The 23,057-nt window shown below is 38.5% G+C and overlaps 1 protein-coding gene across 2 annotated transcripts in view; it reads left to right on the forward strand.

The window, feature by feature from the left end:
* The window catches only part of DYM (dymeclin), a 229,417-nt gene that overhangs the window by 30,556 nt on the left and 175,804 nt on the right, over positions 1 to 23,057 (forward strand). For both annotated transcript variants that reach the window (XM_074931919.1, XM_074931918.1), the window contains 5 exons: positions 405 to 498; positions 1,826 to 1,959; positions 7,973 to 8,045; positions 20,126 to 20,251; positions 21,848 to 21,990. In XM_074931919.1, coding sequence (XP_074788020.1) covers positions 405 to 498; positions 1,826 to 1,959; positions 7,973 to 8,045; positions 20,126 to 20,251; positions 21,848 to 21,990 — 570 coding nt within the window. The remainder of the gene's footprint in view (positions 1 to 404; positions 499 to 1,825; positions 1,960 to 7,972; positions 8,046 to 20,125; positions 20,252 to 21,847; positions 21,991 to 23,057) is intronic.

The following is a 23,057-nucleotide window of genomic DNA, read 5'->3' on the forward strand; positions in this document are numbered from 1 at the left end:
CAGTTAGGGGAAAGAATTAATCAGAGGATGAAACGAAAGGGTGGTATAAACATGATCAGTGATGTTTCAAGAAGATAAAAGCTAGTTATGAAAACCTGCCCAGTTTTCTGACAGGACACTATTGTACTGTAGACAAGGCTTGGAAAGGAAGCATGATGAGCTCCATATTTGGGGTATTTTAAATCTAGGATGAAAAGTATGTTTAGAGAAAAATTATGGAGTACTAAAGCATGTGCTGGAGTATCTTAAAAGAAGAACGGCAGCTTTACAGAAAAACAGACATACTGTGCTTCATGTAGAAATATTTAAGACATTGAAATTTGGTTTCATTCTATGTATTGTTTCAACTAAATGGTGTCAATTTATGAATGCTATATAATCACATCTTATTTTTTCTCATCCAGTTGAGAAGAATCCTCGAACGGGAAACCTTGGGTCGTTGATTAAAGTCTTTCTTTCTAGAACCAAAGAGTTAAAAATTTCAGCAGAATGTCAGAAGTACGTACCTGTAAAAAAACCTGTGTGCCATTTCAGTTTTTTAATGTTCCTTTTACTTCTATCTCTTTTGAGTTTTTTACTTTGCTAGTTAACTTTGCTAGGCCAAAAGTTAGAATTCTCTTGAATTGTTGTTTGAAACGGAACACCTATCTAGTACTTTTCTAAACAGAGAAGATTAAGTGTAGTAGGTAAATAGATTGCTGGGGGAAAAGACGTGTTTGTGATCATCCTGTGTGTTACATAAGCACGTATGTGTACGAATGGTGTACCTTCTGGTTACTATGGGTTTAGAATTGTTTAAAAATCACCTGACCTTTTAACGTTAAATCTTGATGTATGAACTAGTATTTTATGTTGGGAATATTTTAAATTGGGTGGACTTGAACGCACAAACCTGTATAAAGACATTGCTTTCAAATCATACCATGCAACTGCCACTAGTTTTGCTTGCCCCTTTCAGCAGTAGGAAGTAACTCCAAAGGTTATGTGCACAGCACTGTATAGTTTTTGCAGGAAGCTTTCTGTAATTGTTCCCCTATACCCATAGACAAATGACCAACTTGCATCAGATCTGGGGATTCAAAAAGGAAAACTTTCTTTTTGATGCCCTCTTGCTCCCAAGACTGCCCTCAACCTTTTTGCTTGTAGCTGGAGAAAGAAGTTATTCCTTCCTGGATAGCTCCTGCTGCTTTAATCCAAAAATACTTTGAAAATACAGCTTTGAGCAAGAGCTTGACTAAATGCTGTTGTCTGGACTTCCCAGCAGTTGCTTATTGGGACTCAAGAAACCACAATGAAGCTCTATTTCCCTCACATTTGGAAAGCCTGGAAAGTAGCTCTCTGTGTGTTGTGTAGAAAAATCTTGCACCATTGTGCTCCTGAAGTCCATTAAATGCCTATGGTCATCTGAAGGCTATTTGACTGGGAAAAGTATTAAGGTTCTGGGAGCCAGAGTAACTTTCATACTGAAGCTGTTGCAAATTTTCAGATGTCTGGGTGGCTTGAGTCTGTTAGTGTCTAGAAACCCTCAGAAGTACACTGAGCCATCTGGTGATACTTCTGGCAACTGTGGTGTTATAACAATACAAAGTTAGGAGTAAGATTATATTCTTCTGGGTGAAGGAAAAAAATACTTTTGAAAGTATGTTTCTAGTTTGTTAGCTGTAGCATCAACTGAAGAGTCCCTGCTTGAACACGTTGACTTTTTCCTTGCTTCAGCTGTAGGGAACCCCTTTGTCTACTTTGGCATATATTTTCTTGTGATTTTTGATGCATGTTTGCAGGTTAAGCATTACTGATTTTTTTTTTGTTTCTGCTTCTTTTCTAGTCACCTCTTTATCTGGCAGGCTCACAATGCACTGTTTATCATTTGCTGTTTGCTGAAAGTATTCATCAGTCGAATGTCGGAAGAGGAGCTGCAAATTCATTTTACTTATGAAGAGAAAGCACCAGGCTCATACGGTAGGTATACACGGGTGTTAGTTAAACAAATATCCCACAACAAACTAAAACATTCTTCTGTTTGTAGATGTGGCGCTTAGGAACAGGGTTTAGTGGTGAACTTGGCAGTGTTATGTTAATGGTTGGACTCGAAAGATCTTAAGGGTTTTTTCCATCCTAAATGATTCTGTGGTTCTATGTTGTGTCTAGACTAAGAAGCCCAAACTTTGATTAAAGTAGAAGTGAAGTACCAGTGAGGTTACATACAACATATTTACTGTTGAGGACAACCTGTGAGACTGAAAGTATGTAGTCAGTAGTAAAACTGACTGGCTTCCTTTGGGGTCTGGTGTAATTCAGTGTAAACAGTCTTCCTTTGTATCATACCTGTCAAGGAGAACACCTTCAAAATGTAATGAGAGAGCTTTTAATGACACTGACTATTATCTTCTGCTAGAATTAAAGCGAGTGAAATGTGGAAGAACAACCAAAAGTATCTGACTGGATTTGCCTCAACAGCCTGTCCAGCAAGGACGTGCATTGAGAATGCCTAATAGCTGCTTGCTCACTGAATAGTGAAAACTCTTCATTAAAATCTGTTTAACTTCTGGTACCTGCTGTTGATGTGAGGAAGTCAGACTTCTGGTGCCAAAAGATTGTGCTACATGTTGAAATAGTTTAATTATTTTAAACTGTGATGAGTAATCTCCAAGAATGAAGTCAGTGAACTGGTGCATTAGAAAGTAATGCCTGCTTATAATAAGCTATCACTGCAGACTGCCTGTGGGTTTATATGTGGTTTAAAAAAATTGTCCACCTATTGCCTCAGTGGCATAGTGTAGCACGGTGGAGTGGATGGAAAAGTTGAGACGTTTTGTTAGCTTGAACCCCTGCGATCTTTATTCCTTACTCTGGGAGCTCTTCGCAGCATGGTATGAAAAGTGATTCTTGTCGCTGGGGTCGATTCATGGTTTATACCATGTCTAGTAGCACTTGACTGTAATTCACAGTGACATTTATGAGCGATAATTTTGTGCATATTGATGGCAAATGTACTTAGCAATTATCTTTGAGCAGATTGTTCGCTGGATGTTCTTGATTAGGAAGGTAATTGTGTGTGGTCTGCGGGTGAGAGCAGGGGATGGAGGCAGGAAACGAGCTCCTCCTCAGCCCTCCCCGCTCTGCCCTGGCTCGAGTCTGCTGCTGCTTTCGACTCAGGTTTACAACTGGAGATGGTTCTGGTGACCTTCCTCAAGGTATTGAAGTTCATAACGAGCTGTGTTACATAGCCACCATTTTTGGTTCCTAACTAATCTTCACACAGTTTTTTTTAAAAATACGTATAGAGTGTGGCAATAAGCTGAATGCCTTTCTATAGCTTTTATTCTTAACTACAGGAAAAGTGAAGTGTCATTAATGGAGTATAATAAACTGCTGTCATGTTGGGGCCTGTTAAAGCAAGCAGAAAAAATTAAAATGTTTTTTGCTTGTGTTTTTGTAATTGTCAAGTGTAGCTTTTTTGAATTTTTATTTTTTATTCTTTGGAAACTAGAGCATGCCTTGTTATTGTGATTTATTACTACTTTTACTAATTAACACTGTCTTTGGTGAACATGCTTTTTAAAAATCTAAGTTCTTCTTAGTTGTCCTCGCTGTTTTTTCATTTACTGGAGCTTGATATTATTTTTCTATTCTTCAGTTGCGAGCATGATAAAACAAACACTATAAAATACATTATTATATAAATTATATGATGTAAATTAAATATTCATATAGATAAAAGCTTTAATACAGTGTCTGAATTCTGAAGTACTGTTTGCTTATTTTCTTAATGGCTGGTGAGTAGTTACTGGAAAGAACAGTACAACCAAACAACACTATAAACAACCTCTCTCTCCTGTGTTCTGTTTTTGTATGCCTTGTTCAATCTCACAGCCTTCTGAGAAAAGGTAATCGTTCTTTTCAGGATCATCTTAAAACTTCTTCAGAAATCACTGTGTGGTAGTGTTTGTTTCCCTGTTTTAAACTATAAATACCACCTTTTTTTTTTTTTTTTTTTTTCTTTCTAGTCAGAGAATTTTTCCTAGTACCATGTTCTGTGAGTTTAAATATAGCACCTGGGAACTCAGGGTGTCCAACTGCAGTGTCAGCACATCAGGCTGCTCAGCTGCAGGCAGTAAGAGCATCAGCACCTGCTGTGTGATATTTGGTAGGTTGGGCAGAAGCATGCAGCGTATGGTAGTAATGATGTATGGAGAATACCCTTGTCACTGGCTCTTCTGCAGTAGGTCTTGTATTTTGACAGTTTATATACGACACAGCTACTATTCATGAGTTAGCATTTTTTTATAACTGTCTTCTTTGGAAGAATTCTTCTCCCAGATTTTGCAATTCATATGCTTTCACTTTTTCTGAATGTCCTATTTGTGCTTTTCCCTGCTAGACTGTATTTTAAGCTCAGAAGAAAGCTGCGCAAATGTGCTTTGTGTCATAAAATGAGATTGCTGAGGTTTTTCATTTTGCAAGATGTTTGAGTTGCATGGGTATGTTGTAGCCTACCATTATAAAGTTGTAATGAATAAATTGCACAGGATCAAGTCACTACCAACAGCACTGTTCATTGATTTCCTTCAAGAATAGTCAGACTGTTAGTAGAAGTGTGCTCCTTTTGACAGTCTTCAGATGGTTCTTCAGCCCAGGAAGTACAAAACTTGCTCCTTCATCCATAGTTGGGAATTTGTGTATAACTTTGGAGGATATTGCACAATTTTGATGGTAGGAGAATCCTTACAGAGACTTAAACCATACCCTTTGAGCTTTAGCTAAAAAATCCTGATTAATACATCCTAAACTGGACTCAGCATATGCTGATCTGAAGCTGGAGTTAGTCATAATTTCTAAATGGTCTTTTAACTGTATTGTGATTCAGAGGTATAAGTGACTGTATGTAGTGTATTGTGTTGTAAATCAAGCGATCAATTTCTTTAACCTATTCCCTGTTCTGTAGTAGGAAACTTTATTCGTTTCCTACAGAGAAGTAGCTAAGGACTGTATTTGATGCATTATAGCAAATAAGAGGACATAGAGGAGGGAATAAATAACAATATATTTACTGCAACCCTTAAATGATGTAATGAGTGTTCAGCTATCATAGAAAGAAATGAGGGATGGAATTAGTTTATGTACTCATTATTTACACTCTTAAGTGAAAGTTGTGAGCTTTTGAGTGTCCTCAGAGCTGAAGATCAAACCACAAAACCCAAAGAAGCTTTAAGGACCCTGGTTGTGTGATGAATTAGGCAAGTGAGGCTTCAAGGTACTGTTTTACAGGTAACTAATTATTTCATTACTGATGTCCAGGTTCTATCCTGTCTGTGGGAGCAACGGGGCAGCAAAACAAGTAGCATTGAAGGTGGGGCTGTACCTTGCTGTGCCTGAGTATCTTACCAATATTATGCACATCCAGCAGCTACAGCAGCTCAGATCAGGTCGTGATGACATAGTAGTTAGGTTCTTGAGGAGAAAGACTGTTTTGATGACTATATTGGATGCTGTGTCATGGCCAAGGATGGAGCTGGGTTGGTTTTGGCAGAAGTGGAGTCTCCTAGCATGTATACTTTCCTCTGGATAAGCCATTTTACCTGTGTAGTGTCTGCTCATGTTGTGTCTGTAATGTGTGTAGCTTTGAAAAAGTTTAAAAAAAAAATCCCAAACCCAAGCCAAACAAACCCCCCGAAAAAGCTGAAAAACCCACAATGCAAGTAATCCACATGCTTGAGGACTCAAATATGACTGGTGAAAAACGGTGCTGCAGCTCACTGGACTTCTTAAAACCTGTGTGTGTTTGCTGTTACTTCTGCAGGGTGATAGAGTTTAGAAGATGCATTGATTCCCCTCTCTGCAAGTCTAATCTTAGCTGGACAGATTCACCCTTTACTTATTTTCCCCAAGGCTTTGCACGTGTCTTTGATCCAAGTATGTGATCTATTCATGTGAATCAGTATTGTGTGTATTGTCTTTATCCTGCTATTGAAAAAGGTATTGTTTATGAAAACACATAGTGTTCCATATTTATAGCTCTCTCTCACGTTATAGATTTGGCATGCATCCGCCTCATTGTCTTGGCAAGACGAGAATTAAACAAGAATGCATGTGCCCCAGTGGGGAAAAGGATACATTAATTATTGTAGCTGAATGACATTGATTACAGCAATTAAGCTGCTTTTTTTTTTTTTTTTTTTTTTTTCCCCTAAAAATGAAAACTAGTTTGAGAACTCCTCCGGGAGAGGATCTTCCATTCTACATGATTGTGCTAACCCAATATTTTCTTGCTTTATTTTGAATATAGTGTGGAGGGAAAAGCCCTCTCTCGTATTCAGAACCATAATTCAGATGGGTTGTGTAAATAGAATAGTGGAAGAGGCAATATTCTTAAAATGCACTCTTTTACGTTTTTCATCCTTTTCCCCTCTCTCCTCCTCCCTTTCCTCATTTGTCAAGAGAAAAAATCAGGTGTCTTTTGGAAACTAATATCAGGCTTGCTCTATAAGCATTTTCTAGATTCAGATAGCTAAAGTTACTTTAGATTATATTATCTGGACTTCATTATTGGCTGTGGTTTCTGTCTAAGGTTAAATACTCCTAGCAGTTCTCGTTTTTTACTAACAGGAGCTACATTGTGTTACTCATGGGGGATTCTATATAAAGGAAACCATGTTTCCGTGATAAAAAACTTGATTTCCTTTAGAACGTGCAGTTCACTAGGTGACAATTTTTAATGTGTTTTTAATAAACCAATTGTGGAAAGAAATAATTTTGCTTTATTGTGAATATTCCCTCTGGTGTGCTTCTTAAAATTGAGTCCTGGGTTTAAGAACAAACTTGGGTTAAACAGAGTAACACTGTCATAACCTGGCTGTAATGTTGTGTTTATTGCAAGACATATTTATTTGACTATACAAAATAAACAAGCATTTGGGTAATCATTGTGCTGCAGTGCTGTAATGCAGATGGAAAAGCTATGTTTGCTTTTAGGCCATTCAGCACTATAAAGCCCTACGCTTCTTTATGCTCTCAGTTTCTCTTTATAATTTTATTTTGAAAGCAGAAAAAAAATCCTAATGAGCCAAGAGATTTATCTTCTGTTTTTTTAGTATTATATGACAACTTGAAACAGTTTAATAAGCTTTTTCCTCCATAAGTCTTGCAAGTCTTTTGTTACAGTTGCTTTTAAAAATTGCAGTGGTAATGTAAAATACCACGTTTTATTGCTTAGAATAGTTGTGTTTTTTAAATAATTTTTAATCATCCCATGCATTTTGTCACACTGTGTACAAGTAGAGAATTATTTCTGCTCACTTAGTATGCAGTTTGGAAATTCATGAATCTTGTCATTGAAATGTGTAAAACCTGTTCAACAGATAAATGTCTATTTATGAAAAACTACTGTGTAGATTCAATTGCTTAAGAGCAGCAGTGATGTGTACGGTAGGCTGCATTTGACAGATCACAGTTTAGAGTATTGTTCAGTGTATGTTAGACAAATGAAACTGTGTTTTCTGTCTGTCTCTGCTTATTCTTCACTTGAGATTAAAAAAAGGGGGGGAAATATGCAGAGTGCATGGGAATTTTCAGAGGAGACTTGAACTGTGGACCAATGAGAAGTCACTAGTAACCAGTTCAGCTGTTAGTACTAAAGCCATTTCATGTGACCATCGGTAACTAGTACAGTAGGGCTTGATGTGCTTAATATTAACATATTTGTACAATACCAACATCTCATTTAATCTATCCAATTATTACGAGTTATTTGTTTTATATATAGAAGGGTATGCATCACCTACTTCTCTGGTGATAATCCCAAGTGCTTTGTATTTCAGGTAAGAATGCTATCTTCTTAAACAGATAGAATTTATCTTCTGGTGTTTTGTTCCTTAATTAAAATATATTGATCCTCTGGATCTATGTCTTTAAATCTTTGCTGCTTTTTTTGGTATTTGAAAATCCAGAAAATCTTTCGTATGCTTCATTTCAGGAACAGAGTGTGAAGACCTCATAGAAGAATTGCTGTGTTGCCTCATCCAACTCATTGTTGAAATTCCCCTCTTGTAAGTTTGCTTCTTGCCTTTCATCCCTCTCCTGCTCTGGCTTCTTTCTATGAATTTAGCATTTGAGAGAACATAAAATTTAGAGTGATGGGGTTATAATGTTTAAATACTTGTATTTGAATGCTGCATGTGATTGTGCAGTACTAATAATGATAACCTGCTGCCTCTAGCAGCCCTGAATATTCTGGTGGAAGAAGTACATGATGAACATCTCACACCCAGTTCAAACCATCAACAGAAGGATTATTTTGAGGAGTTTTGACATTTGTTTACCTCTGTCAGCATACAGACAGTTACTGCTAACTTTTGGCTAGAAATGGTGGTGCTGATTGTACGAGGGAAGGTACATTGGAGGTGTCACTTCATCTCTGGGGGATGCAGCAAGGTGCAAACAAAAATTCCTCTTCTGTAGTTGTGTTGATTTTTGAATTGTGTGTTCATTAAATAAGTCATATGAGTTGTTTGACACTAATTTCTGAAATAGCTGTGAGTTGGTGTCTGAAGAACAGAGAAGAGAGTTGAGTAAGTGGACTGTTCCTGTACATCTCCACATTTGTTTACATGGCGTTTTTAATGCATCTGCTGTATTTGAGATATGTTGATTCCACATCTCACCGGGATATGTGTCGTGAAACATACTTCAGTATTATATGAAGGAGAACTTGGAAATAATGTTTTTCCACACCTGTCCTGATTAAGTTTTAACTTCTTTTTTCCCAAGACAAACTTTACCAGAGATAGTGTTAGCAGTATCTTTTGTGTTAAATCGCATTGTAATCTGCCTAAAATGTAGTGCCCCAATTAAAGCATCACAGCTTTGAAAGAGTTTCAGATTATCTATTATAGTGTAGTGTATAGCTCTGCTGAGGCTTTAGTTTTTGTACTTCGGATTGTTCTTTTGGTTGGAAAGCTGACAGAGATGCAATAGTTTTTGAAACATTGCTCTCATTAAATACAGCTCTGTCAACATTACATGAGGGTTTTGTCTAGGTAGTGTGTAATGAATTAGTGATTAGATGATTTAGAGTGTCGTTCCACAAAGCTTGTCAGGACTTCCTGGAACAGATACACTTTCTGTTTGGAGCAGATTAGAGGAAGTACAAAGCGGTGAAAGGACTACGATATATGGGCAAGTTCATAAATTCTGCAGGGTTTTATTTTTCTTTCTTGGAAGTCCTAATGTGTGTGTGTGTGGCGTCCCATATCATTTATTCTGTCTTTCTCGCAGAAAAATTTCTACAGGCATGATTGTTTTTGACCCTTTTCAAGAACTGAACCTGTCAGCATCTCTATTTCTGTGTGAATGTTAAAAGCACTTAGTTTACTATACAGTACAGTGATAATGGCTTATTAAAAGAGAAGTATTTATAAAGCCTGTCTGTGATCTTTAATGTTCAGCTATATAGAAACCATACTATTCATAAGAGTTAGATGTGGAAGGTTTGGGGGGTTTTTTGTTAATATAGGTTTTGTTAGTTAAATTTTTCCTGAGAGAACATGCTATTGAGTTGTTAGTAAGATATTAACACTTACCAAACTCTATTTTATTGTCTTGCTTACCAATATAACATGTTTAACAGTGTAATAATGCCTCAACTAACAATTTTATCCCCATTTTGTTGAAGGGGAAGTAGGGTAGAAGAAAAAGACGTACAGAAAGAACTTTCTTTCTCTAATACACAATCCAACTCTGTTCTTCATAAAGATGTTATAAATTTGAGATGTTTTTGTTTACTATAATAATTTTTTTCAGAAAAATGATACGGTTTATTTTAGTAGCAAGTTTACTTTTTACTTTCCTCCCTCTCCCTGATCTGGTTTATACTATAAATTCTTTCTCTACTGTGTATCAAGAGAGTAGTTAATTCCTGTCTTTAGTTGGAATAAATTTTTTAAAATTACAAGCCTAGTATGTGAATTTTGGAAAGGAATGGATAGAGTGGAATACATGAAATACTCAAATTCATAATGATTTCTCTGGCAGGATTTAGGATCACTTGCTAGAGGATAGGCAGCTTTGGCAGCTTACAGTGGCACTGCTAACAGAGTGTCTGTCTGTAAAGCTGCTATTAAAGATAAGTTTTTGTTGTGACAGACCATTAAAATCTCCATGCTGAGTCTGTCTTTGAAACATCATTTAGAATAGCAGAGTTTTTGTTAGGAGCATTCAATAGCCTTAACAGAGGTTTGTCACATTTAGTGTGTCCCCTGGCTTCTGTAGAGGCAGTTTCATGAAGGAGTGGATACAGCTGGCAGCTGCTGTCTAAATATATTTCTTCTCTATACCCCAGTTTAAGCTTCTTTTTTTCCCTCCTTCACTGAAATACTAAGATTATTTTTAAAGCATGGAGTATCATCTCCATGTCCAAAATGCAGGAGCAGAGGTACCTGTGCCGACAGTCCTGCACTCTTTGCTTTTGAAGTTGTTCTAAATGTCATGTCAGGTGCTTTTTTGGTGGAAGCAGGACACTCCAGAGGTACTATAATTCTTTCTACCCTCTCTCTATATAATTCCAGTTGTGCTGTCTTAATGGGGTGTTTTGGGGGTGTTTGTTCTGGGGTTTTTTTGTAAATGTGTTACTGAAAAGTGGACAGCATTGCTGTGGATGATGCTGTGTGGATACTGTTTGTGATTATAACATAGATCATATTATTCTTCACTGTGGAGTATTATGTTGTGAAGATGTCTGTTTAGATGACAGGTACTGTTGGGAGGAGAGCACAGGATGGATACCTGTGTGTGGTATTTTGCAGGCAGGTACATAATCTTAGCCTCTGTTCCAGACTGACCAGAAGCAAGTATAAGAGTTTGGATTTGGAAGGGACTCAGATTTCATGAAGGCTTGAGTCTTTCCTGAGAGTGGGCAGAGCTTGCTCTCACCTCTGAGCGTGCTTCATGAGAAACCTTGGCAGAATGAGCTCATGTCCACTTACAAAATAACCTAGAGACATACCTGAAAAATGTAGGCAGACAGTGTAGCTCAAAATTCATAAGGAAGGTGAGATGAGGAGCATGACAAATGTAATGTACAGACAAATGTCTGTAACGCACTTTTCCACATCCCTTACTATGAAATTCAGCTGAAGAACCAAGATGTGTTGATTTTTTTGGTGGGGAAGGCTGCAGAAACTTAGAACAAAACATATCTAGGAGTGTCTCAGGATTATCTACGATGAATTTAAGAAACTATTTTGCAAAGTCAGTTTGTATTGGGAAAGGCAAATGTGCTTTAGGGCAGTTACACTCAGCATAGCTAAACCAGGCTGTAGTAGGGACCGTGGGACTCGGCAGTGTTGTGGCTCTGTATCTGAGAGTTATTAAAAAGATCTTGAATAACGCTTTTGAGAAACAGGCTCAGCTGCATTGTACAGAATGCCAAGGAAAAAGGTTTCACATTTAATTTTAAGACATTTTATAGAAACTACAGCAATATTGCTTTTCAAGAATTAGACTTATGCAGTCCCTTGTAACACTTGTGTTACAGTATGTTGATGTTTGATTTATGGCTCCCTGGGGTATGTTACGGATACCCTACTTTTTCTTTGGTTTTGTTAATGTCAGCACTCAAGCGTGTACTTTAATGTTTAAAACTGCATAGTCAGCAAAAAGATGCAACTTCAGTATTTAATTGTATGAATTTTATGTAGAAGCTATTGCTAACATTTTGTTACAAGATAGAGCTCCTGAAGCTTTAAATTATAAAGGCTTCTTTCAGCAGCTTGTTAAGAGCAGGTAAACATAACTGAACATCTGGTTGTTATCAGTACATTTTCACCTCATTAAAAACTATAAATGCATATGGAGGAAAAATTAAATATTGTGATCTACTTACATCACTGTTAAGTAGCACCCTGTGGTGCCAGTAGAACTTAGTTGATATTTCCATTACATTCCATTGTTTTCTGTAGTTACAATTGTTTTAGGCTGCAATCTTAGTTACTTTGAAATCAAAATGTTAACAATGTTTTGACTCATTTAAGGATGCTTTCTACGTTTCCTGGGAGTTTAAAAGTTGAATGTAGGAGGAAGAAGGGCCATAGAATTGGTTATAAAGCTCTGTGGAATCAATGCGATGTAGGAATGATGCCATGAACAGATGATGAGAAATGTTAGGCTTTTTGCCATGCTAATTTTCAGCAGCAAAGATGGTTAAGAACTGTTTTTTCCTATCTCAGGAGTCTCGCATTTTAATTTTTTTCTTACTTTCAAAACATTAGGTCAAAATAGTGCTTCTTTAAAAAGGACTATTCAAGAAACTTTTATCAAGATTGTAGTAGCTCCAGTATTTGAAGAAGTATTTAGCATTTTTGGCAACTTTGTCTAATCATCAAAGGGAAACTTCCATCTGTTGAAACTTAAATTGAAGCTAGCAAAAATATCCAAACTGAGAGAGATTTGTATTGCTTCATTTTGAACACCCTCAAAGTTTCAGATTATTGTGCTCTGTGTAGGAGAGATCTGATGAATATAAAGAGACTTTTATTTGCTTCTGCCCTTTCTGGGCTAGTAAATAAAAAATACGTATTTGGAAGATTTTCTTCATCAACCTTATATCCTTTTTTCTCTTTTCTGATGGGCAGATGTGTGGCCTCTTAAGTGTCTAAATGTTGTAAGGAGAAGGATCTTTATCTGTGTCACATATTCTTCTTTCTGTTCTAATTCTGTTCTAATTTAGTTTTTTAGACTTAGATAAGTGTTTCTCTAGGACCTGTCTTTTCACTAGGTGAGCTTTATTTTACATTCAACTTGTAACAGACTTTCTAATCCCAGAGCATAGTATCAGAGGTCTGTACTGCTTTATGATACATCGTGCTGTGTATTCAGGCTCCTAATAATTGCTTTTTCTGCTGTAGTTTTCAGCCTTGTCTTCACAAAAGATACTGGATGCATCTTGGAAAACACCCCCTTACTAGTACTTGAATTTGATCTCTGGTCTCGGCAGCAAATACAGCTAGGCACTTAAGTCAAGTGCGTCTCTTTCACAGAATCCTTCAGGTTGGAAAAGCCCCTCGGGATCATCGAGTCCAACCCTCAGCCCGACTCTACAAAGTTCTCCCCTACCCCACATCCCCCACAGCTCATCCCAACGGCCCTGAAACCCCCCCAGGGATGGGGACTCCCCCTCCCTGGGCAGCCTGTTCCACTCTCGGACCACTCTTGCTGGGAAACATTTTCTCCTCCTGCCCAGCCTGACCCTCCCCTGGGGCAGTTTCCAGCCGTTCCCTCTTGTCCTGTCCCTGATCCCCTGGGAGCAGAGCCCAGCCCCAGCCTCTCTGCAATGTCCTGTCAGGAGCTGCAGAGAGGGATGAGGGCTCCCCTCAGCCTCCTCCTCCTCACACTGAACACTCCCAGCTCCTTCCCTGCCTCCTCACAGGATTGATTCTCCAGCCCTTCCCCAGCCTCGTTGCCCTCCTCTGCCCTCGCTCCAGCCCCTCCAGATCTCTCTGGGATTGAGGTGCCCAGACCTGGGCACAACCTCCAGGTGTGGCCTCACCAGTGCCGAGCACAGGGGGACTGTTACCTCCCTGCTCCTGCTGGTCACACCAGTGCTGACACAAGCCAGGATGCCGTTGGCTTTCTTGCCCACCCGGGCGCACGCTGGCTCCTGTTCAGCTGCTTATCACCTGCTTTTTGACACCTTAAGAGTTTGCAGACTGTTTCAAATCAGTGACCTGGTTGACAGGCATAAGCCTTTTTTCTCCATTGCCTAGAGAACCATGAGACCCAAAGAGATTATTGCTGCCACTACATCAAGATGACTCTGCCTTGAAACCAGTGGCTCACATTTCTGAGGCTGTGGAGCAGGTCTGCCTTTCACGCAGGCTGCGTGCCTGGAACACGGGACGTGATTCCTGTGGTCTGGCTCTGTCAGATCTCTGCAATGCTCTGAGGTAGCTTTTTGAGCACCTGGGTCATCATCTCTTTGGCTGCCTTCTCCTTGGGGGTCAAAAGCTGCACAAGCTCAGTGCATTTTTATGGGTATTTGGATGTGATTTGAAAGGTAAGGTCTTTCACTTCAGTGGATATTGCTAACAAGACTTGTTGATGTGAAAGTTAAAACCAGAAGAATATAGATTCGCTCTGCAACATTCAAAAGCCAGGCACTTTTTCTGTTATTTTTAATCTGTAGAAGGAAGAACTGAATGCTATCAAAATTAAAATGTACACAGCTACGAAGTCCCAGATGGTTTAGGAGCAGGTCTGGGAATAAAGGGTCTTGAATCCAACTGTCACTGCAGTCCTTTAGATAATCCCTTTAGGGTATTTCCACCTTTTCTGGTTTTCTCGTTCTCATTCTATCTCCCATTCAAGAACACCCAGCACAGGGAGATGCAGCAGGAAATGTCAGAGATACTCTCTGCTTCCCGTTGGAGTTTCTTGAGTGCCCCTGTGGGACATCTCCCAAATGTTTGGAGTCAGCTGTAATGAGTGTAGCGCATTACCGGCTGCCGTGGCGCGTATGTGCCATCACTGGGTGTAAAATTAGGAGTGATTCCAAGAGGAAAGATTATATTCACTTTGAGTTGTTGTACTTGTATCCTGAGTCTGATAACCAGATATTCTACTTGCTTTTCAGTTTTCAGAACTGATCCTATTCTCTGTGGTGACTCCTCTTTCACCTTTCTGGTGGGCCCTCAGGAAGCAGGGAAATGAAACCTGGTTCCTGTACGATTTGAGAGTTTTTGTATGAATCAGCCCTTTTGGCAACTCTCCTAAATTAGAAAATGAGTTACCTTTTAACCTTTTAATACTCAGAGTAGACAGCTCTGGCTGGGTGAAAGTTCAGGAAAATATTTAAGTGGGGAGGGGGCTTGGTGTAGTGTGAGTTGAAATTCAGAGTTTTGTTTCTGACTGTTCAGGCCATTTGCTCTGTAGGTGTGAAATCATTTATGAGCTTCCAGCCTCCGTGTGCTAGGGTATAGAAATAGCTGCATTTCATTGAGTAATTAAATTGTTTACAACAGCATGTGCCTTCAGAGTGGTAATTGGAGCTCCTAGCTGAGATTTTTTTTTCCTGTATATTGCCTCTGTGTTTCATCTGGGTTCCTCTTGCACAGAGCTCTCTCTCGGGGGCAGGGAAGAAAGCTGCATACTGTGGTGAGCGCGGAGAGCAGTTGTGAGCAGTGCTTGGCACCGGAGAGATGCCAGCAGCAGCAGCAGGATGATGACACATAGGTAGATTGTTGAAGTTCTCAGTAGATGACACTGATAGAACATCACCCACATGGTTTTGAATGGAAAAAGGAGATGCCAGGACACTGGGGAGCTGAGGTTTTAACAGTACCATAGTTCTTGTTCTGTGGGGGGCGACTGCATCATTTGGAAACAGTAGTTACCCCAACAGCTCTCCTCTTACCAGTTTAGATGGATAAGCTACTGGTAGTATCAGACTCCTGTGAACTGCTCCTATTGCTTTTACTTGAGTCTGCAGGAGCAGATGGGAGTATTTTGGGTTTTGTATTTTCCCCACAACTATGATAACAGGTGATGTTGCTGTTATGATCTGCACGTTTTGGTCTGCTTCAGACTGTCATTTGCTTTGTAGCTCAGAAGAAATCTGCTTTGAAACCTAGTGGTGTGGCATGTCTTTGCTGTGTGGTACCATTGAGCACTTGCCTGTGGGTGAGAGCAAGTAAAGGCAGGTGTTCTAATTATTGCAGTTGGAAGAGTTATTGCTCAGGTGGATTGCCTTAACTGGTTCCTTGTGTGTGCTCTTTCCCTCTTTCTACCACAAAGAAGATCTTTTATTTTTGTTAAAGATTACTGTTTTGACCACAGACCTCTTTTTCAACCATTTGTAACTTTTCAAGTGCAGTATCAGCATTGTGATATATTTGAAATAAGTGTCTGCAAAAGGACAAGGTGAAATCTTGGTCCAGTTCAAGCAGACAAAGGCTTTTGAGGGTGCGAGATGCAGATAAATGTTCTGGTGTGGCTCTCCAGCCCCAAAGGCCTGAAGGTTGATAGCTCTGAAATTCATAAGTCTTCCACTGCAACTAATAAATAAATCAATAAAAATGTATGTTCTTGATGAAAGACCAGATGGAAGTGATATCCTTTCCAGTTTGTATCCTGGAAGAATTAGTTACTCTACCCATTTCTTCTAGAGCAAGACTTCTTTTGAGTCTAAGTGCAGTGCTGCTTTGAAGCGGTACTCCCAGGGCCAAAGGTCTCTCAGAAGAGACCAGGATCTCTGCTGTCTACCCGACCAAAGGGATTAAGATGGAAAGTGCCACTGACTTATTAGAATTTTTGTCATTTGATTTTGTTAAGTTGTTTTCTAAAGATTACTGTAATACAAGTTGTACATGGTGATTTAATTCAAAAGCTTTCATTGAAATGATCTGGTATCATTGCTTTTGGAAGGAATCCATTAACGTATCAACATGTGAAATGCAGATACTAAAATGTGTGTTAAATACATGCACACATTTGTATGTTATGCTAGCAGCCAGAAATCATGCATTCTAGAGCTCAAGTCATCATTCTCTGAAGAATTTTTAATTTAAAATAATCACGGGTACATATGATGTGTCTTTGCTTTAGGGACTAAATGTGTATATATAAGCTTTGTTGCCAGAAATCAATTTTAACTTGGGTGTCACATGCAAGAACCTGGACCTATTCCATCTGGTTAAAGAAATAGGCGCTTGCTTTGTGTCACTGTGTAAGAAATGTGATACGAAGGAGGACAGCTACTTGCAGGAGAGAAACAATTGCCATGATTTCTACAGTTCAGTCTATTCCAGATTATTCCCTCATGAAAGAACATCCTGAGAGGGTCAAAAGAATAATATCTGTTAGCTTGTCTACCTGATAGGGAAATATATCCTCCAGGGGGAAGGAGAGAGAGAAAAAGGGAAAAATTAAGTGAGAGTAACTGTTGAAATCTCCAAGAGAGAAAATCCAGAAGAAACAAAAAAAAAATTGAAAAAGCCCTGTGTATACTTTGGTACATTGCTCTATGAAGTCCATTTACATGGGACATGAGCGTTATCTGAGTTTTGTGGATTTTTTAGTTGTTTTATAAGACACTTGGGAAGGGAAAAAAAAACCACAGAAACTCAAAACATAATGCAGTTCTGGTTTTCTGAAATAAATAGCTAAATAATTTTGACATGTGATTGATACATGAGTTCATTATTTCTAGTTTCCTCCTTATCTGCAAGCAAACAGTTTTCAGAGGAAGTTGGAGATCAGCATAAATTCCATGTAAAGTTGTTCTGTATGACTGATAGCTTTGAATAAAAAAAAAAATTAAAAATTGAAGACCAAACCCCTCATTCTATAGTCTCTCAATATAAATAAACAGTATTTTCTTTGAAGTTAAAAGAGGTTCCTCGTACTTCTTGTGACCCTTTAGAAATGCTTGAGTTTCAGAAAACTACATTTGACCCTTGGTGGCGAAAATAATTGTGCTCTGGAGTTTTATCCTTGTGCTGATAAGTTAAGGATGACTGTAGCTGAGAGGTTACCCCAGATATCAGGACTCTGGTTGTGTTTATGTCAGAGCAGATTTAATTTGAACAGATTCTACAGGCTGAGTGGACTATTTCTGCAGTTAAATGTACCCTAACTGGATGTTGAAGAGCAAGAAAATTGGAACAACTCACTAACAAGAGCTGCATGAGTTTATTTTTCTTTCTGTTTTTTTTTTTCTTTCAGAGTTATATAAGTGTATTGAAAGTAGATTTTTTTAAAAAAAGAAATTACTATATTACTGTAACCTTTTTATTTCTTTACACTGAATCTTACAAAAATAGAGGATTTCGTAATGTCTTCTCAGATTTGCTATACCACTTGTATGGTTTGTCATAAAAAATAAATGAATGAATGATTGAAATGGAGAAAAAGTATAGTAGACTCTAAAACTTGTTTCCTCTCAGCAGTGATTCAGTGGATGTTGTAGTGTGTCTTGAAGTTAGCCTTCTTATTCATCAGCTCAGGGTTGAAGACATTGTTCTTATATTCTCAGCCTTGGTAATGATAAGCTTCTGATTTATTTTTTTTCTTCTATAACTAAAAAGTTTTTTCTTTTCAAGGTGGTGTTTTTATTTTGATAGAAAACTATTTTTTTTGCTGGTGGCTAAACCTGTAGTATTTGATTATATATTGGTCCTCCTTGCTTTGCCTGGGACACATGTGGGTGGTGGCTTGCAAAGCATCACTGTTTTGGAGAGGGAGTGGGAGCTGTTCCTAGCTCAGCCTTGTTTCTGGCTGAGGTGAATTTGCAGTGGAACCAGATCACAGTGTAACCTCTGGCCTGATCTAATTATCAGCATTTGCACTGGCTGACTTCCTCAGTAGTGGGCAAAAAATCATGTAACTCACAAAACCTAAAAGTAATTAAGATGTACTTCATGATTTTAAGGAAGAATATTATTCAAGCAGTACGTCCCTTCCTGACCTGTGACTTAAAATGTTACATATTCAAATACTTCAGCTATGTCAGAGAAAATAAAAACAGTTTTCATAACCTTCACTTTCAAAAACATTTTTTGTTGGAGGTAGTATGGTTGTGTGGACTGCAATCCAGGAAATTGTGATTCCAGTTTGCTCTTGACATTGAGCAAGTAACAAGCACTGTCTTTGCTCAGAAACTCTGGCCTGGAGCTACTGCAGAAGAGCTTAACTTAAGCTGTCTATACACAGTGAAATGAAACTCTTCTCATGCTTTACAGTAACGCCTGTTATTTACAGTATTTCTAGCAACCCATTGGAGAATATTAAATTATTTGCGGGTGCTAAAAATCAAACTGACTTCAAAATGCAATCCGGTTCATTTTGGTGAAGACCACAAGTTCTGATACTGAGACTAATGAGGAGTTTTACTCCAGCCAGTCTTTCCTTTGGTTATTGTGTTTCAAGGGAGATTGCACTGCAGTTTTTAAGGTGTCATTAATTGAAAGAGCACTTTGTTTTATGTTTACACTTGTTTTAGGAATGTAATTTTTGAAGGTGACAATTATAACAAAGAAAACTTAGCATCATTACTTTAACACACATTGATGCTGGGTTTTTTTAAATTTAAAAAAAAAATTTTGTAGAGATACTATAAAATCTTTGGAATTGACAAGTATAAATAGATTCTGAATTTCCAGTAGCTCTGAGGTAAAAGAACCTTAATAATTGAAGCTGTACACCTGTAGTAACTTAATGATACTGCATTATGAAGTGTACTGTGGAAATGAAATATAATAACAGTGCGTGAAACATCAAAAGTACTTAGTAACAGTCCTTCTAATGGATTTCTAATGTCCAAGGACTTTCATTTGTTTTTAAAAGGTATCTTATTACTAATTAAGGAGGCAAATGCTATTTTTCTCCCCCTTTTGAAAACAAGATGTGTAACAAAGTCATTATAGGCATAGGTGGGAACAGAAAGCACAAGGTATCCCAAATAGTGGATATCTCTCTCATCCATTTTGCTCCACAGCTCTTCCTAATTAACCTTAACTTAATGAACTTTGCTGAACTGTGTGATCTCAGTATTTAATCATTACAGCACATTCGTTGGGATTGGCTGTAATGTCTTGCAATTTTAGAATTTGCTTACCTCAAAAATACCATTTGAAACTGAATAACTGTATGTAGATATCCAGAGCATTTCTTACACTTGAACTAGTGTTTGTGTATTATATTCCTTTCTTAGGGATCTACTTTTCCTGGCAGATGGAGCTGTGTTTGTCTAGCTGGACATTTCTCTGACAGCATGATGAGTTTGTGACAATTTTATTTCACAGAACAAAGAACACACTTTTGTGATATATTTATTATTTTTAGCATGTAGTCTGAAAATTGCAGCTGGAATGTTCTGGGCAATACCTCAGTGTTTTTACAGTGTCTTGGCATATTAAAAAAAAAAAAAAAAAAAGAAAAAGCCTCTCTTAAGAAAAACAACCCATTGTTGTTATGAAGTGATTCTGGGTTTTTTGATTTTGTTGTTTACATGTTCCCAGTTGAAACCGCTGTGCTAAACATGTATAACTTCAGGTGAAGCTGCCAAGTGTTCTTGGAAGTCAGCTTGTAAACAAACCCAGTTGATTAATCTTTATCAATTTTTCTTTTTTTCCTGCAGAGATATTACATACAGCATTTCTTTGGAAGCTGTGACAACTCTCATAGTCTTCCTCTCCTGCCAGTTATTCCACAAAGAAATTCTACGAGCGAGCATCATTCACAAATACCTGATGCATGGTCGATGGTATGTTGTGTTCTGAGGTGGTAACTAATGGCAAAACAAATGCTTCTGATTGCTCATTTAGGCTGTACTTGAAAACAGAAGACAGTGAGCTTGTTCTGCCAAAAAGAAAAAAGAACAAAGAAGCAAATATTTGTAAAGGCTGTTGGAGGGTTTCAGATTTAAATCTCACAGCCCGGAATTCAGTAAAACTGTTGTGAAAGCCATCTTCATTTTTTTGAGGGTAATTTCATTAGCTTAAAACAGGTTTTACTTTTCAGGATAGACTTTTTGATTCAGCTGTGGGTCTTTTTCTGTAACACTGCAGTCTAGAGAATCCATGTACCTCAGAAATGCTAATGAGCCTTCTTGCAGTACAGATACATAGAAGCCCCTTGCAAGTTTGCAAATAGTTGCTACACTGAGTTTTAAGCTGCAACAGTGGAAGTACTTAGCAGGTGGTGAACTCGGTCATGTGAGTAACACCACTTGCTCCAGCGAGTAAGTTATTTTGTTTAAATGCTGTGTCATGGTGGCTTATATGCATTTTAATCAGGCTGCCATTCATCTTCTTTCAACTTTAAATTCCATGCAGGCAGATTTTTAGTGAATTTATCTATTGTCTGGTTTTCTGAAAATTTTACTAGGTGTAAGAGATACTGCTCTGGGATGACAGGCAGGGAGAGGGGGAAGCACAGGGCAGGCTCCTGCAGTATGTGAGCAGAGCAACTGGAGGCAGAAGAGGGGTAGAGCCTCAGTGTTTGTGGGGTTTGGTGGTACTTAAATCTCTGGACTGAAGGAATTGAGGGTTTGAGGCAAAACGGGGCATGTTTGGGAGAAGAGGTAATAGGTAGTCAAAGAGTTCTGAGTTGGGAATAGCCGGTACTTGGCCTCTGGAGAGAGGGGTGGGAATTTGGTCGTTGGGAACCCAGTGTCATGTGAAGAGTTGGACGGGTTCTGGTTAGAGGGGACTGGAGTTCACCGCCACATAGCCCTGCTCTGTTCACCTCTACATCATACCGGAATGGGAACCAACTGATTACTTCTTTGGAAATCCCTCTCAGTTGTGGAAATACTGTAACCTTTTATTTAAATCTAGGAAATCTTACTTGCATCTGTCAGAATCACTAATGGGAGGTCAGGTGTTCCATTGGTCTTTGCAGATTGTCCTCAGCCTCACACACAGACAAAAGTATTGGGTGGGAGGTTGTAGCACAGAGAAAAACTGTTACCTGTTCTACCTAACCAAAACATGGAGGGAAAACTGAGCAATACAGTGTTTCTATCCCTAGCATAAATACTTCTCCAGTTGTGTCTTGAGGTAAAAGAATACTTTTCCACAGATTTAATGATTGATTTAAAAGTACTGTTGGAAAAAGAAAACACAAAGTAGTTTCCATGATGCTGCTGTTGAAGATACTCCTGCAGAGCACTCCTGCAGGCAGTGCAGGTTTGTGTGGGCAAGACTGCATTTCGTTCCCTTTCTCAGTGTGCTCAGCACTGAGAGAGTTACTGTCTGTCTTTAATGCCAAACACCAGCCTTTGTACCCTTCCTGGGCTTTGTTGTGCCAGTTTCTTCAAGTTGTGAGTCAACTAAAGCGCTTTTCTTTTTCTTTTCAGTCTCCCATACACCAGCAGACTTGTGAAAACTTTACTATATAATTTCATTAGACAAGAAAGAAGCCCTCCTCCAGGGACCCATGTCTTTCAGCAGCAAACAGATGGAGGAGGACTACTTTATGGAATTGCATCTGGGGTGGCAAGTGAGTCTTATTTTCTATAAACTAGATTTCAAACCTTATGAAGTATTGCCTTCATGTGATCTCTCTTACAAACACACCTGTAGCCCATTTCTTTTTCAACAAGTGATACCAGTGTACATGCTCAGTATAGAAAAGCTTCCATAGGCCTGCTCGGATTGTAATTGTGTGTGGTCCCTCTTGAGTTGTGTTAGAATCTGAAGGAATTACATGTGCAGGCACTGCAGGGATACCTGCAGGACAGCACATGGTAAAAGTAGCACTTAGTCCCTATTTTTCTTTTATTGAGACATTAAATAAACCTAAACAAGCAAAAAAATAGTGCTTCGAGTTACTTACAGCTTAAAATTGTAAGAAATACTTTTACATGCATATTTTATTCTTTATACTTAATCAGTGGATGTGGTTACCTGTTCTGTGGCTCTGCGTGAGCAGAAGGTTGGACTAGGTGGTCTCAGGAGGCCCCTTTCAAGTCTCAAGGATTCTGTGGCATAAAGGAGTGACCTAGATAGGAATTTTTGTAACACATTGTAGTGTATGACTTTCCCAGTAGGTTGGCTAATGTTTTTTCCTGAATAGTATGACTAGATTCTGACTCTTTTGTGCGTGGACTGTTTGCTATAGAGAAATATTGCCTGAAGAATATGAAAGACCTGATGCCATTTTTTAAGAAGAAGGGTTCTCACGTTTGTTATACTGTGTTTTAGTTGGTGGCAACTCTCTTTCCCACACCAGATGTGTTTTATTGCTGTGCGTATTACATATAAAAATTCTTCCTAAAGGTTTTTCTCTTCCATATCATAAGAATAAAATAAAATACATCGCTAACAGTAAAGGTATATGTTATTGTCTTTTTCCCTGATTAAACTGAGTAACACTTTGCAAGTCAATTGCTGTTAAAACTGATACTATTTATTTTGCTCTTTTGTGAAATCCATTCACTGGCAGCATCCCCAGGGGATATTAAAGTTCAGGCCGCAAGTTGTCTGCCAGAAAATATTTTCGAGTCTGTGGCAGTGCACATGGATCTCCTCATGGAGGCAGTAAAAGAGCATGTCTCTGTAACTCGG

This window comes from Athene noctua, chromosome Z (assembly GCF_965140245.1).
Source record: "Athene noctua chromosome Z, bAthNoc1.hap1.1, whole genome shotgun sequence".
NCBI lineage: Eukaryota > Metazoa > Chordata > Aves > Strigiformes > Strigidae > Athene > Athene noctua.